This window comes from Brassica rapa, chromosome A03, assembly GCF_000309985.2.
Source record: "Brassica rapa cultivar Chiifu-401-42 chromosome A03, CAAS_Brap_v3.01, whole genome shotgun sequence".
Lineage (NCBI taxonomy): Eukaryota > Viridiplantae > Streptophyta > Magnoliopsida > Brassicales > Brassicaceae > Brassica > Brassica rapa.
The window spans coordinates 6,890,354-6,905,820 of record NC_024797.2 but is presented as its reverse complement, the minus strand read 5'-3'; the positions used below and the strand labels follow the sequence as shown (position 1 = coordinate 6,905,820).

Sequence of the window (15,467 nt, the reverse complement as noted above, 5' to 3'; positions counted from 1 at the left end):
TTGCTGTGAATTTAGTGATGAAGAAATAAATGAAGTTGTGGACAGCACCTACATCCAATACCAATTACACCCATAAATTCAAGCTGATACACAAAGTCACACATAATGTCATGTTTTAAATATACACAATAAACAAAAAGTGTTATTTTAAACAGCTAAATATTTTAATATTTAAATGCCAAATAAATCGTATTTTAAGCTTTTTAGTTTTAAATTATTTATATCTGCTTTAAAATTTTAAATTACCTAATAACATCATGCATATATAAATATAGACTTTATGACTATATAAATTATTTAATCGCCAGTTTTTATATATAAATATTATGGAAAAATAAAATACAGTAGTTAGGAATGATTAGTGATTAATACATATAAATTTATTTGTTTCATCTATGGAAAATGATAAATACTTTTTACTTTATTTTACAATAATATTTTAGTAAATAAAATATACAGACAAAATTGATTTCTAAAAAATATCATGTTTAAGTAGTACAGAACCTGTACTACAGATATATACATAATATATACACTTATTTTATTAACTTTCATATCTACAAACACATGCACATCTATATACTTTACACGTATATATGTACGTAGTTTATATCTTCATTGGATATAAACTTGACGATTGCGATTGGAAAATAAATAAAGAGACTTGAATTCTGAAAATAATTCACTTTTCCTGTCATGTAATTCATATTTCATTTAAATATAACATAATGTGTTATTTAGAGTGGTAACTATGAGTGCCGTTCAAAAAAAGATTTGTAACTATGAGTTTGTTTCGTTCGTAATTTTTTTTTCTTTTGATAATCCAGGGTATCCAACAGACCAAAGTCTAATGGGAATTATATACCGGCTATTCCCTATCTACCGGTGCCAGACAGGCCCATTTGTTTGTAATGGGGATTATATACCGATGTCGACTAACAATACAAACAAGTAAATAGAAATTTGGTAGGTTTCGAATCCGGTGCTTAGAACCTTTTCCAAACCCACCGTACGTACTTCTCATAATTTAGAAAACAATGTTATTATACGACGAAGAGAGTCACAAAGCTTAATGTTAGCATGCATCCGTTGCGACTTGCGAAGTATAATTGGAGTGCATTGGAACTTGATGATTTGCTCCGTCCACAATATAGATAATATAAGTATAAGGACTACTTTGTAAATAGTATACCCTAGGCTAATACTCTTGTACGTGTATATATACCTCATTATCATTCTAATAAGATATAACACTTTCCATAATCTTATATGGTATCAGAGCTTTGCTCCTAGACCTAAAATTTTTCACGCTCAAATCTCCTAGCCGTCATGAGCTCTTCCTCAAACACCAATGAAGTGATCTCTATCACTAACAATCCCACTACTCTTCTTCACATCAACATGTCCAACGTCTCTAAACTCACAAGCACAAACTATCTCATGTGGAGTTTACAAGTCCATGCCTTGTTAGACTACCTGATGACTACAAAACTGTAGTTGATCAGATTGAGGGAAAAGATACGGCTCCAAGCCTTACGGAAGTGCATGAGCGCTTGTTGAATCATGAGGCCAAACTTCTGTCCAGTGGCTCGACTCCTTCCAGTGTCATTCCCACTGCAGCTAATGCAGCACAACACCGTCCTCAACAGACGTACAACAACAATCGCAACAACTACAACAACAGGAAGAACAACACTTCCTCCTACTCCAACGATAACGTGTCCTACACGCAAACCAACAATCGCTCAGATCAGAGGCCTTTCAAACCCTACCTTGGGAAGTGTCAGCTTTGCAACACTCAAGGTCACAGTGCACGGCGATGCCCACAGCTTCAAGGACTGCAGCACAATGCGGGCTCATCCAATCTCAATCCGTTCAAACCATGGCAGCCGCGGGCAAATGTTGCGATGAACTCACCGTACAATGCAACAAACTGGCTTATTGACTCTGGAGCGACACACCACATCACTTCAGACCTCAACAACCTTGCCTTACATCAACCATATCATGGAGGAGATGATGTTCTCATTGCCGATGGTTCGTCTTTACCGATCTCACACACCGGTTCCTCTATTCTCTCAACTCCTACTCGTAACTTAGTATTGAATAAAATCTTATGTGTTCCTGAAGTTGATAAGAACCTGATCTCGGTATATCGACTATGCAATACTAATGGAGTCTCTGTTGAATTTTTCCCTGCCTCCTTTCAGGTGAAGGATCTCAGCACGGGGGTCCCATTGCTCCAAGGCAAGACTAAGAATGAACTCTATGAATGGCCAGTCTCTCATGCTCAAGCAACGGCTATGGTCACCTCATCAAACCCCAAAACCTCTCTGTTTTCGTGGCATTCTCGGCTTGGCCACCCTTCTCTTTCTATTTTAAACACTATTGTGTCTCAGTTTTCGCTTCCTATTTGTTCAAGTACTCAAAAACAACTTTCGTGTTCTCAATGTTTGATTAATAAGAGCCATAAACTACCCTTTACAAATTCTTCTATCAAGTCTTCTCGACCCCTTGAGTACATTTTCACAGATGTTTGGTCATCACCTATAACCTCCATTGACAACTACCGCTATTATCTTGTCCTCATTGATCATTTTTCTCGCTATACATGGCTGTATCCTTTGAAAAAGAAATCACAAGTCAAGGAGGTGTTTATAGCGTACAAAGCTCTTGTGGAGAACAGATTTCAAGTGAAGATAGGGACACTCTTCTCAGACAATGGTGGAGAATATATAGCCCTCCGGTCGTTTCTTTCAGAACACGGCATCAGTCATCTCACATCTCCACCACATACACCTCAGCACAACGGTGTATCGGAAAGAAAGCATCGACATATTGTCGAGACAGGGCTGACTCTGCTATCAACTTCATCTATGCCGAGAGAGTACTGGACGTATGCTTTCTCTACTGCTGTTTACCTCATAAACCGCCTTCTCACGCCAACAATTTCAATGCAATCCCCGTATCAGAGACTGTTTGGTGAACCGCCAAACTATGAGAAACTCAGGGTGTTTGGGTGCCTCTGCTTTCCTTGGCTACGTCCCTACACCACTGATAAGCTGCAGCCGCGATCTTTGGAGTGTGCTTTCTTAGGCTACTCTCCTACACAAAGTGCATATTATTGTCTTCACATTCCCACTGGTCGTGTGTACACATCTAGACATGTGCAATTTGTAGAAACAGAGTTTCCCTTCACCAAAGAAATTCAAGAGCAACATGATCAGTCTGTGCCTTCCTCAGCTTTCACTCCTCCGGCTACAACGATACCAATGGAGAAAATGGGACCCTCGGCTACAGACCTTCACCCGCAACAACAACCTACTACTCAGGTATTGCCTTCTAACCCTCCACAACATCTCTCTTCTCCAACCCCTGAGCCCACTGCTCATTCTCAAAATGAGTCACCAACCCGGACTCAGCACTCACCTCTTCCCACTGAGCCCACTGCTCAACAACAAAATGAGTCGACACCCACGACTCAGCCCTTACCAACTACAAATCAATCTAATCCCTCACCAACCGTGACTGTGCAACCCACTGAACCACAAATACCAGTTCCTGAACAACCACAAAATGTTCACAAAATGAAAACTAGAGCCAAAAACCAGATTACAAAACCAATACAAAAATTGACTCTTACTGTTGCAGGAAAGACAAGTGGAGCTCCAGAACCGACCACTATTGCACAGGCAATGAAACATGACAAATGGCGACAAGCTGCAATCTCAGAGTTTGATGCACATATTGCCAATCACACTTGGGATCTTGAACCACCGAATGCAGCTCAAAATGTTATTGGATGTAGATGGTTGTTTACCACGAAGTATCTCGCAAATGGTGAAGAAGAACGTGCCAAAGGTCGCCTTGTTGCTAAAGGCTACACACAACGGTATGGAGTGGACTATTCTGAAACATTCAGCCCTGTCATTAAATCCACTACCATCCGTTTGGTGATTGATATTGCCGTAAAGAACTCGTGGCCACTGAAGCAACTAGATATTAACAATGCGTTTCTACAAGGTGACTTGACGGAAGAAGTCTATATGATCCAGCCTCCTGGCTTCATTGACAAAGACCGACCTCATCATGTTTGCCGCCTACGCAAGCCAATCTATGGCTTGAAACAAGCTCCACGCTCCTGGTATATGTCTCTCAAACGACACCTTCTCACTACTGGTTTTGTTAACTCCTCTGCAGATGCATCTCTCTTTGTACACAAGAATGGCACCAGACTCACATATGTGTTGGTGTACGTTGACGACATTATTGTCACGGGAAGTGATGATCGCTATGTCCAAGCTGTTCTTCATTCATTTGCGTCTCGCTTCTCCATCAAAGACCCCGTTGATCTCCACTATTTCTTGGGCATTGAGGTGACTCGAACAACATCTGGTGTGCATCTCTCTCAGAAGAAATACATAAATGATCTACTTCACAAGGTCAACATGACAGACGCGAAACCAGTTGCTACACCACTTCCAGCAACACCAAAGCTCACACTTAACAGTGGCATTCCTCTCAAAGATGCCTCACAATACCGCTCAGTAGTTGGGAGCTTACAATACTTGGCCTTTACCAGACCTGATATCTCATACTCTGTGGCTCGTCTATCTCAGTTTATGCATAAACCCACCGAAGATCATTGGCAAGCAACAAAAAGGGTCCTTCGGTACTTGGCGGGTACGTGCTCTCATGGTATCTTCTTCCACAAGCAAACGCCACTCACATTACACGCATTTTCCGATGCTGATTGGGCTGGTGACACTGAAGACTACACATCAACAAATGGATTCATCATCTATTTGGGACAAAATCCGATCTCATGGTCTTCAAAGAAACAGAAAGGAGTTGCACGTTCGTCTACGGAAGCTGAATATCGAGCTGTTGCCAATGCAGCGTCTGAAGTAACATGGCTATGCTCTCTTCTTTCGGAACTACAGATTCAGCTGCTCTCTCCCCCAGTTATATATTGTGATAATGTTGGAGCTACGTATCTATGTGCTAACCCAGTTTTTCATTCAAGAATGAAGCACATTGCCTTGGACTATCACTTCACAAGAAATATGATTCAGGCAGGAAGGCTTAGGGTAACACATGTGTCTTCTCGAGATCAGTTAGCCGACACCATGACGAAGCCGCTCCCACGAAGTCAGTTTCAACATGCATGTTCCAAGATTGGAGTGTGCTCAGCCCCTCCATCTTGAGGGGGCATATAGATAATATAAGTATAAGGACTACTTTGTAAATAGTATACCCTAGGCTAATACTCTTGTACGTGTATATATACCTCATTATCATTCTAATAAGATATAACACTTTCCATAATCTTATACACAACACAGATGTCTTAGTTCTTAAACATAATTAAGATACAAGTTAAGAAAGCAAAACAACATAATCTAGGGCATGCTTTTAACATTTGTACCAAAAAAATACAATAAACTAGGGCATGCTAAGATCGGCATACGTAGATGTTTTCTGTTTACCTTACATTATATTTGCTCAACCATATTATTCACCTACACAATGATATGGAGTATGTGATAAATTAAATAATGGAACTCGAGATCAAGCCATCGACTAATTAATCAGCCATAAAGAGAGAAAAATTAACTTACTTATGGGATAGGAACAGTAGGAACACCGCACCTTCAAGGAAGTATCTTTATTTTCTCTCATTGTGTATCCATTGGAATTGCTCTAACACAGAACTTGTGTAGTTGGAGAAAATATTTTTAATTTAAATTTTAATAATAATACTGATTGCTGCTAGTAGTGAAGGTTTCATGGATATTTTAAAAAGATTTAGGCATTGAATAGCTACCAAAACGAATAAAAAGAAAGATGAATTTTTCTTTATTCTTTAAAATTACAGAATTTACGAATAAATATTTTAAAGGATTTTTTTTATCATAGCCAACTATTTTTAGTACCTTCAAACTAATTGTAATTTTATAAACTAATTTTTGACGTCATTTACAATTTCTAATTATTATCTAATAAAATAAATCAAAATACAAAAAGTATTTTAAAAATAGATTTTTAAATTGTATATCATTTAAAAACATTTAAATCGAGGAGGTAGTTATTACATTTTAAAATATCAACTAAAATGTTTTATTTATCATGTTTTGGCTGTAAATTGTTAGCTTCAACAACAAAAACGGAGCTTTTGAAAAACATCAAACGGGGAAATGCTATATATGCGTTGTGAGTTCTAATAAGCTGGATCCTCTTACAATTCCAAAACCAAGATTTATAAAATATCCAGATATGTAGTAAAAGACATAGTGCTACATACAAACATTCATCATCAAATATTCATTCGAACACGTAATATACCAAAAAAAACGAATTAATGGTTATAGAAATGGAAACTTACTCAAATGACAGCAATTTACACAACATGGTAGGTAAGTACTCCAAATTCACAAGCACTTACATAAATAATAGTCACGGATCAATTTAAATTTTGAAAAACGATAAATCAGCATCCGAGTAACTACAATTTAAAAAAAAAAAAAAGAACCGGTTAACTCGGTAAACCAGTAAATTCAACAAACAAATAAATAAATAAATAGAGATTAAAAACCTTCCATATTCTCCACCTCTTTGTCAGAGAAGAAGTTTCGAAAACCTCCACACACTCACTCACTCACTCACTCACTCACTCACTCACGCTTTACACTCTCTTCATCTTCTCCTTCTTCGATCTTTGACTCGAAGCAATACATACAATGCCGCCGCCGCGGTTTTCTATCTTCGCTTTCGCTCTTCTCTTCGGACTCTCTCTCGCCGAGGATCCTGCCATCTCCTACGTTTACGAGCTCTCTTACGTCACTGCTTCTCCTCTCGGCGTTCCTCAGCAGGTTTTTCGTCTCGATCTTATCCGATCCTCTTTTTTATTAAACACGTAGTGATTCTCAAGCTCGTGTATCGTTTACTTGCTCCGTAGGGATCTGGTGATTCCGTTTTGATCGATTCTGTTTTTGTTGCAGGTTATAGCAGTTAACGGAATATTCCCTGGCCCCGTTGTAACCGCCACAACAAACTATAACGTCGAAGTTAACGTGTTCAATCGTTTAGATGAGCCTCTTCTACTCACTTGGTGACTCATCTTTTTTATTTTTTTGTTTCTCTGTTTGTGATTTTTACTGACTTTGTTAGAATAAAAGGAATGGGATAGAGATGCGGCGTAACTCGTGGCAAGACGGTGTTCTCGGCACGAACTGTCCCATCCCTCCGCAATGGAACTTCACTTACAGCTTCCAAGTCAAAGATCAGATCGGTAGTTTCTTCTACTTCCCTTCCCTCAACTTCCAGAGAGCTTCTGGTGGTTTTGGTCCCATCGTAATCGATAACCAGTATCGTATTCCTCTCCCGTTCGCTACCCCTGATGGAGAATTCACCTTCATGATTGGTGATTGGTATACTCAGAACCACACCGTAAGTGTACTACTTGCTTGGTTCTATTATTGGTGTTATTTAAGTTCTAATGGTGGAAAGTTTGTTGCTTTATTAGGTGTTAAGGAGTGTACTTGACTCTGGTAAAGAGCTAGCGATGCCTGATGGAGTCCTCATCAATGGGAAAGGTCCTTACAAGTACAACAGCTCTGTACCTGATGGGATTCAACACGAGACTGTCAATGTTGATCCAGGGAAAACGTATAGGATCCGTGTTCACAATGTTGGTGTCTCGACAAGCTTGAACTTTAGGATTCAGAGTCATAAGCTGCTCTTAGTCGAAACCGAGGGTCGCTACACCTCACAGACAAACTTCACTGATTTTGATATCCATGTGGGGCAGTCTTACTCTTTCTTGGTGACAATGGACCAAAACGCCTCGAGTGACTACTACATTGTGGCTAGTGCTAGATTTGTGGATGAAGAAGTGTGGCAAAGAGTCACAGGTGTTGGCATTCTCCATTATTCGAATTCCAAAGGTCCTGCTTCTGGTCCTCTTCCGGTTCCGTTGACTGATGTTTCTCACCCTTGGACTGTAATGAACCAACAGAGAGCCATCAAGTAATGTCTAACAAAACTCTCTCAAGCAAGTGTGTATAAGTGTAAATCCTGATTCTTTTTTTTTTTTTTGTGTCATGTGTGCAGGCAGAACACATCTTCGAGTGGAGCTCGTCCGAATCCACAAGGATCATATCACTACGGGCAGATAAATATCACAGGAACATACATTTTTAGAAGCATGCCTCCGACAATAATCAATGGGTCGCTTCGTGCTACGCTTAACGGTGTTTCGTTTCTGAATCCAAGCACGCCCATGAGGCTTGCGGATAAGCATAGGGTCAAAGGAGTTTATAAGATGGATTTCCCATCAAGACCTGTTGACAGTAGACCTCCCCGTGTGGGAAGCTCTATCATCAACGCAACGTACAGGAGATTTGTTCAAATTATATTCCAGAACAATGACACCAAAGTCCAGAGCTTCCATATTGATGGATACTCTTTCTACGTCGTTGCGTAAGATAATCATCATGCCTTTCTTATAATTTTCACATTGTTCTATCAGTTTTTTTTTAATTTCTCTGACATGTGTTGTAGAATGGACTTTGGTAACTGGACTGAAGACAGAAAAGGTTCTTATAACAACTGGGATGCAATAGCACGAAGCACAGTAGAGGTTGATTCACATTTACAATCTCTTGTACATACCATTTGGTAGTTTACTTTGTTTGTGTGTTTGATGTTTGCTTTCAGGTTTACCCAGGGGCATGGACTGCTGTATTGATGTCACTTGATAATGCCGGAGTTTGGAATCTCAGAGTTGAGAATCTTGACAGATGGTATCTTGGTCAAGAAACTTACATCCGAATCATAAACCCCGAGGAGAACGGTAAAACAGAGATGGGTCAGCCCAAAAATGTTCTTTACTGTGGTGCTCTCAAGAGCTTGCAGAAGTGAGCATTACAATCTTCGCTGATCTCTCCTTCCTCTCATATCACCTTTTGATGATGATGTGTGGAAATTTTGAGAAACTTTTCTTTTGTGACTTTGTGCAGGCAACAAGTCCATAGCTCTGCATCATCATTGCTAAATGGAAATTTGATTCTAATTTTCAGCTTCTTGATGGTTCTGCTCGCCTCGGTTTGCTGAGTCTCTTTCTGATCTCCCATTGGTTAGGTCGTATAACTGTAGGACTCTCTTATTTCTTCTTCTTTGATTTCATTAATTGGTTCTGTTCTCAGATCTTTTGCTTCTCATGGTTCAAAACAACTTTAGTTCGTGGGGGTTGGTTTATGTCTCAAGCATTGTAACTAAATATTTTTATGCGTCTTCTACATTTTCCACGTTTGTTCATCCATAGTTATAACTTTATTTCATATTCAAGAGTCGTAGAATTTTTATATCATTGTAGCTTTAAGCACGATAACAAAGAAAACAAACCATAGATAGCCTTAGAGTCCAGAATTGAAGGGTATGCCGGTGCCTGGGAGCCACGCAGTACCGGCGATGAAGCTTCCAACAGTGAAAGCAGATGCATCGGAAGCTCTATTCAACACATGGAACCCTTTCCAACGAACACGCCCGCTCGTGGACGAAGCTGGTCCTATATTATTATATTCCGCGTAGAACAATGTGTCTAAACCGAAATCCGAACCTTTAAGCCACGGCGACCAACCCAACGGACAAACAACACTATCCAAATACGTCTGGAGAACCACGGTGCGCGAGTACTTCATCCACGGCCTCCCCATGTACGTCTTAACGTTACCGATCACCGGTATTAGATCAGGAGCGGGTAGGATAGTTGAGTTATGAATAGAAATCCCAGTGTTCTGAAATGGATATGCACGAGCTTGCGCGGTTATTACGTTGGCTTGACCCTCGAGGGGGCGGCGAGGGAGGATGAGACAGTTTTGAAAAACGGCGGCTGCATTTCCAAATATGAAATCTACGGTTCCGTAAATGTAGCACTCGCGGTAAAACTGGCGTTGGGAGTGGACCAATAATGTGTCTTGGTATCCTTCAATTGAGCATTGGTAGAAGATTGATAGGTCTGAGGATGATCGGAGTGCCACGGCTTGGCCCTTGGCTGGACCCGCCGTGTTCCGGAATGTTAGGCCTTTGGCTATGAAGTGAAGTCCCTCGATACCTGGATCACACGCATTAATGGAGCCAGATGTTACATAGCGAGTGAAAAAATGAAACAAATTTTCAAATGGTAACGCTTACTTATTTTGCGGGAAATAAAGCACGACCGTTACGTTTTTATTTCTAATTTTTTTAGCTAGTTCTAATAATTGATACAGATCCCAATTTATGATTTAACTTGAAAATCCAATACGTACGGAAAATTTCGAATTTTTATTACTGACATAACAGAAACTTGTTGTGTTAAAACTACTAAAATTTGTTAGATCCAGTCCATGCTAATAAATAAGAAATGAATAAAATAAAGGAGCTTTAATTAATTATTTACCAGCAGTGGCGGAATTGTAGGTGGTGTAACCATCTTTGACACGGCGATAACCGGTGATAATGGTAGATCTCATTCCATCTCCGACCAACATTATATTATCGTTATTGCGACGTACGTTTATGTTTTCTTCATATACTCCTCTCTTCACGTATATAATAAACCTCCCTGACGTCACCTTTCTCCGTCCCGCCACGTCAATAGCCGCTTGCACCGTCGTGACGTGTCCCGACCCGTCTTTGGCCACCACGAGGTTAGCTCGGACAGCACGCTCAGATTGCGATTGTAGAAGTCTTCTCTCTTTCCCGGAAACCCACGTCGGAAAATCCTTCCGATTACCATTGTTTGCGGCGGTCAAGAGGGCTCCGTTGACGGCTAAGCAGTTGCTCATGAGATTGGATATTTCGGTCTTTGAAACGATAGGTGTGATGAAATCGGAGACGTTGAAATCTGTTGTGCCGTGTCGGCAGGTCTCGGTGTTTGTAAGTGCGGTGCTCAGCCACGTCTGAGCATCGAAGTCGGTGCAACTAGCTTTTGGGGACATGCACTTTAGCGTCCTGTTCAGCTGCATGATAGTGTCTCCGTAGAGGTCGATGCAGTCGCCGAAAACGGCTTGCTTCTGGCCATCAGTACAGTTAAGGCTGGAACTAGCCAGCGCGTCCCGAGCAGATATCGCCCGATGCATGGCTGCTTCAACAAGCATTACTCGAAAATCGGATAGTTGTGTGGGAGGTCGAAAATCGTTACGGTTTATAAAGTAGCGTTTGCATGGATCAGGGTAAGGAGTTTTGTAGCACCACTGGTCAATGCCGGATACAGTGGTGAGAAGATGGAGACAGAGTAGAAATGGTAATAGTAAACGTAGAAGATAAGAGATTTTGTGCATCATCTTATCCTAGCTAAGGAATTGAATGTAATTCGGAGAAAAATGCTAAAGATGTATTGTGGTGTGGTATTAACATTAAAGCAAACACAATTTATATTGCAAGGTCCATGACTCATGAGTGAGATTTACATTTTCGTCGATATTGTTTTAGCTCGACGGCTGTTTTCTTATGACGTGAACGTTTCTATCACTATAAAATTTTGGGATGGTCTTTTAATATACTGATAGAAATACAAATGCCGGATCATTCTTTTTAATTATTATTACTTATTATTCTTATAATTTGACAAAATAAATACAAAACATATCAACAAATGTTTGTCTAAAATATTACCATATGACTCTAGACTAGTTTAGACATATCAACAACGTTTTCCTTTGTTTAGTAATGGACTAAGGGTAGAGAGTATTACAAATGTGGTTTTATCAACATATAAAAATAAAACCAAGTGGTGTAGTAGCAATTTTTTGGGGTTCAGTATGTACCCACTATTTGGTGAGTCTGGGATTGAGTTTCGACTTAAGTAGTTTACATGGTGGGATATAACAGATGATCGGTCCACCTTCTAACATTAGTCGGTAGATATTCTAAACTCAGACAATATAGTACGTTTTCGGGTTAGTCCATTCTGTACCATTAAGTGTGTTCCTCCCGAAGCCGACCAGATCAGCCGATAGTTTTATAAAAAAACATATAAAAATAATAAAATAAATACAATTTTTTTTGATAATTATGAAAACTGGATATTACTTTAGCTCAAAATAGACTTTTCAAATATATAATAGCAAAGATTTCTAAAATAAAATATTTTTGAAATATTGGACTATGAGAGTCTACAATAATACATTGTCCAAAGATAAAGGTAAATTATCAAAAAAAAACTTGGGGATTTTTGCCAAAACTAACCCACAACTTGATTTTAATTCCAAACCTATACCCAAACTTGAATCAAATGCAAAACTAACCTAAAAGCCTAGTGAAATTACAGCTCAGCCCCTTGTGACCAAACAAAAAAAACAGAAGCCATTTTTACGAATATAGCCCCAGTAAATCGTCTGAGTCGTCTGAGATGTTGGAAGTCGTCTGGACGACTGAAGTGTAAGTCGTCTGGTACCAGTTTATTTTAAAAATAATTTATAAATCTTGTAAAAAATATTTTGATGCGTAAAAAATAAAAATCAAGTAATTATAAACAGTTTTAACTGATATAAATTAAGATATGATAAAATTGATTTGTTTTGAAGATATATGAGTGGAAGTAGTGAATCATGAAATACTTTGGTTTAGGAGTTTGGCAAACATATGTTGTAGTATTGTATGTATTGTTAGGGTTAGATTTGGAAAACTAAAATGTTTTTTTCAAAAATTAGTTTTCACCTATATGTGTTTATTTCTGTGTATAGTAAACACTTTTCAAGTTTGATTTGGTTTTATGAAGTGTTTAATTAGATAATTAAGTTTAGGGGTTATGTTTAGGGTGTGGACGACTTATATTTCAGTCGTCTGTTGAATAATTTACCCGGACGACGTATATTTCAGTCGTCCAGACGACTTACTTGTAAGTCGTCTGGAAAGTCTTCTATTTTAGTTTCCCGCTAAAAATATTTAATTTCCCGCTAAAAATATTAAACTCTTCTGGACGACTTACATGTAAGTCGTCTGTTTTAATTTCTTCACCAGACGACTGAAATGTAAGTCGTCCAGGAAGTCGTCTGAGTCAAAAATATTTAATCTAATTGGATTTTTTGTCTCCCTATATAAAGAAAAATTTACACATTCTCTCTCCTCCTCTCAAATGGCTGCAACAAAAATGTAATGTTCATCATTCTAAAACTCTCCAACCTCTCTCTAATCTCTTTGACTTGAAAACACCAAACTTTATATGAATTTTTCAGTTTTGTCTCATGTATTTCTTACTAATCTATCTCTTTTGCAGGTTTTTAATCAAATGGTACTCATCTTCCACTAATTTAGAGGTAGATCTATTAATTTTAGATATGTATTTTTGTGTGTTCTATAAATGTAGATTTATCTAATCTTCCACTCATTTTCTCTATTTTTAAGTCATTTGAACGTTTTTGAATATGCAGGTTTTTCAGATCTGGATTTGATGTGCAGGTTTTTCAGATCTGGAAGACTTCTGGGACGACTTACCTGTTAGTCGTCTGGAAGTCGTCTGGACTTCTTGGAAGTCTTCTGACAAAGTCGTCTGGACTTCCAGGAAGTCGTCTGGACTTCCAGGAAGTCGTCTGGACTTCTAGGAAGTCGTCTGGATTTTTCTGAGCGTTTTGGTAAGTTCTTATGTCTCATTTTTCTTCATTTGGTAACTTCTTGTTGTATAAAGTTCTTACTTTTTTCCCAAACTAAAACTCTCTAAACCCACTCTAATCTCTTTGACTTGAAAACACCAAACTTTATATGAATTTTTCAATTTTGTCTCATGTCTTTGTTACTAATCTATTTTTTTTTTTTTGCAGGTTTTTAATTATTTGGTACTCATCTTCCACTAATTTAAAGGTAGATCTATTATTTTTAGATATGTATTTTTGTGTGTTCTGTAAAGGTAGATTTATCTAATCTTCCACTCATTTTTTCTGTTTTTAAGCCATTTGAACGTTTTTGAATATGCAGGTTTTTCAGATCTGGATTTAATATGCAGGTTTTTCAGATCTGGAAGACTTCTAGGACGACTTACTTGTTAGTCGTCTGGAAGTCATCTGGAAGTCGTCTGGAAGTCGTCTGGACTTCCTAAAGTCGTCTGGACTTCCTGTAAAGTCGTCTGGAAGTCGTCTGAACTTCCTAAAAGTCTTCTGGCAAAGTCGTCTGAACTTCCTGGAAGTCGTCTGGACTTCTTAGAAGTCGTCTGGACTTCTTAAAAGTTGTCTGGTCTTGTCTACTCAAGTGGAATCCAAGCTTGTCTTTGTAGATGAATGATCTATAATAGTTTTGTTTGTGGTCTGTTTTATGAATTGCATGTATACTCTTTTAGTTGTGAATTTTTTGTAAAATCAGTAATAATGTTTTGCAAGATGTATTAAATGTGCTAACAATGTGTTTACACATTTACAAATCAATGAAATAATAGACTTCAGTAACCTTTTTCTTATCTTTGGATCTCTCATATGCAATAATAAACTCCAATGGTCTTTTTCTCATCTTAATAAACAAGAATGTTGGTAAGAGATGGAAACAAACAATAGTAACTAGTCAAAGCATATCATATTTTTTATAAGTTTGCATTGAAAAACTTAGTCAAATTTAGTAAAATTAAGGGAGAGAACATATTTTGTAAATATGAGTTTTACATATCTTGAAGTTACTTATCACTCTTAAAAATACAAGTTATTCAAAAACTAACGTAGAAGACTTAAAAACTAGTGGAGAAGACGCGGACGACTTCAATCTAAGTTGTCTAGACGACTAAACTATATGTCGTCTGGTCAACGCAGAGGTTATTTTTGCAATTGACTTTGAAATCTGTTATTTCGGACGACTGAAAGTTAAGTCGTCTACTACTGTTTGGTTAAAAAAAAAACTCCAAAAAAGCTAGACGACTTACATTTCAGTCGTCAGAGGTTAGTTTTGCATTTGACTGAATTATTTCAGAAGTTTGACTTTTTGGACGACTTACATTTCAGTCGTCTAGTGAAAATTAAAATAATAATATTTTTTTAAAAGTAGACGACATACAGTTAAGTCGTCATAGGTTAGTTTTGCAATTGAAAAAAAAAACTTCAAGATTTAATTATATATAGACGACTTATAATTCAGTCGTCCACGAGACGACTGAAATGTAAGTCGTCCAGGATTTACGAGGTTTGACCAGAATCTCGGAAAAAAATCCTGGACGACTTACAATTAAGTCGTCTGGTGGACGACTGAATTATAAGCCGTCTGTGTATAATTAAATCTTGAAGTTTTTTTTTTTCAATTGCAAAACTAACCTATGACTACTTAATTGTAAGTCGTTTACTTTAAAAAAAATAGTATTATTTTAATTTTCGCCAGACGACTGAAATGTAAGTCGTCTGGGGAAGTCAAACTTCTGAAATTATCTAGTCAAATACAAAACTAACCTATGACGACTGAAATGTAAGTCGTCTAGGTTCTTTGGAATTTTTTTTGAAACCAAACAATAGTAG

General features: G+C 38.1%; 2 protein-coding genes across 2 annotated transcripts; one reads left to right on the top strand and one right to left on the bottom strand.

The window, feature by feature from the left end:
* The first annotated feature begins 5,388 nt into the window (after positions 1–5,388).
* Positions 5,389–9,343, top strand: LOC103857179 (monocopper oxidase-like protein SKS2). Its single transcript, XM_009134355.3, has 8 exons — positions 5,389–6,872; positions 7,002–7,111; positions 7,179–7,449; positions 7,526–8,028; positions 8,113–8,481; positions 8,563–8,641; positions 8,719–8,918; positions 9,021–9,343. Exons 1-8 carry the CDS (start codon positions 6,741–6,743, stop codon positions 9,112–9,114), a joined length of 1,758 nt encoding a protein of 585 aa, XP_009132603.1. The 5' UTR covers positions 5,389–6,740; the 3' UTR covers positions 9,115–9,343.
* On the bottom strand, positions 9,142–12,265 carry LOC103857180 (probable pectinesterase/pectinesterase inhibitor 59). Its single transcript, XM_009134356.3, has 2 exons — positions 10,442–12,265; positions 9,142–10,114 (listed from the first exon to the last, which is right to left on the bottom strand). Exons 1-2 carry the CDS (start codon positions 11,325–11,327, stop codon positions 9,417–9,419), a joined length of 1,584 nt encoding a protein of 527 aa, XP_009132604.1. The 5' UTR covers positions 11,328–12,265; the 3' UTR covers positions 9,142–9,416.
* Between the last annotated feature and the right edge of the window lie 3,202 nt (positions 12,266–15,467).

What these genes read in the sequence shown, in the direction of transcription:
- LOC103857180 (XM_009134356.3), bottom strand. Translation starts at nt 11,327, where the DNA reads ATGATGCACAAAATCTCTTATCTTCTACGTTTACTATTACCATTTCTA. An exon ending in CTACAATTCCGCCACTGCTG is followed by an intron (nt 10,115 to 10,441) that starts GTAAATAATTAA and finishes CGTGTGATCCAG; the next exon opens with GTATCGAGGGACTTCACTTC.
- LOC103857179 (XM_009134355.3), top strand. Translation starts at nt 6,741, where the DNA reads ATGCCGCCGCCGCGGTTTTCTATCTTCGCTTTCGCTCTTCTCTTCGGA. An exon ending in GAGCCTCTTCTACTCACTTG is followed by an intron (nt 7,112 to 7,178) that starts GTGACTCATCTT and finishes TTAGAATAAAAG; the next exon opens with GAATGGGATAGAGATGCGGC. An exon ending in GCTCTCAAGAGCTTGCAGAA is followed by an intron (nt 8,919 to 9,020) that starts GTGAGCATTACA and finishes GACTTTGTGCAG; the next exon opens with GCAACAAGTCCATAGCTCTG.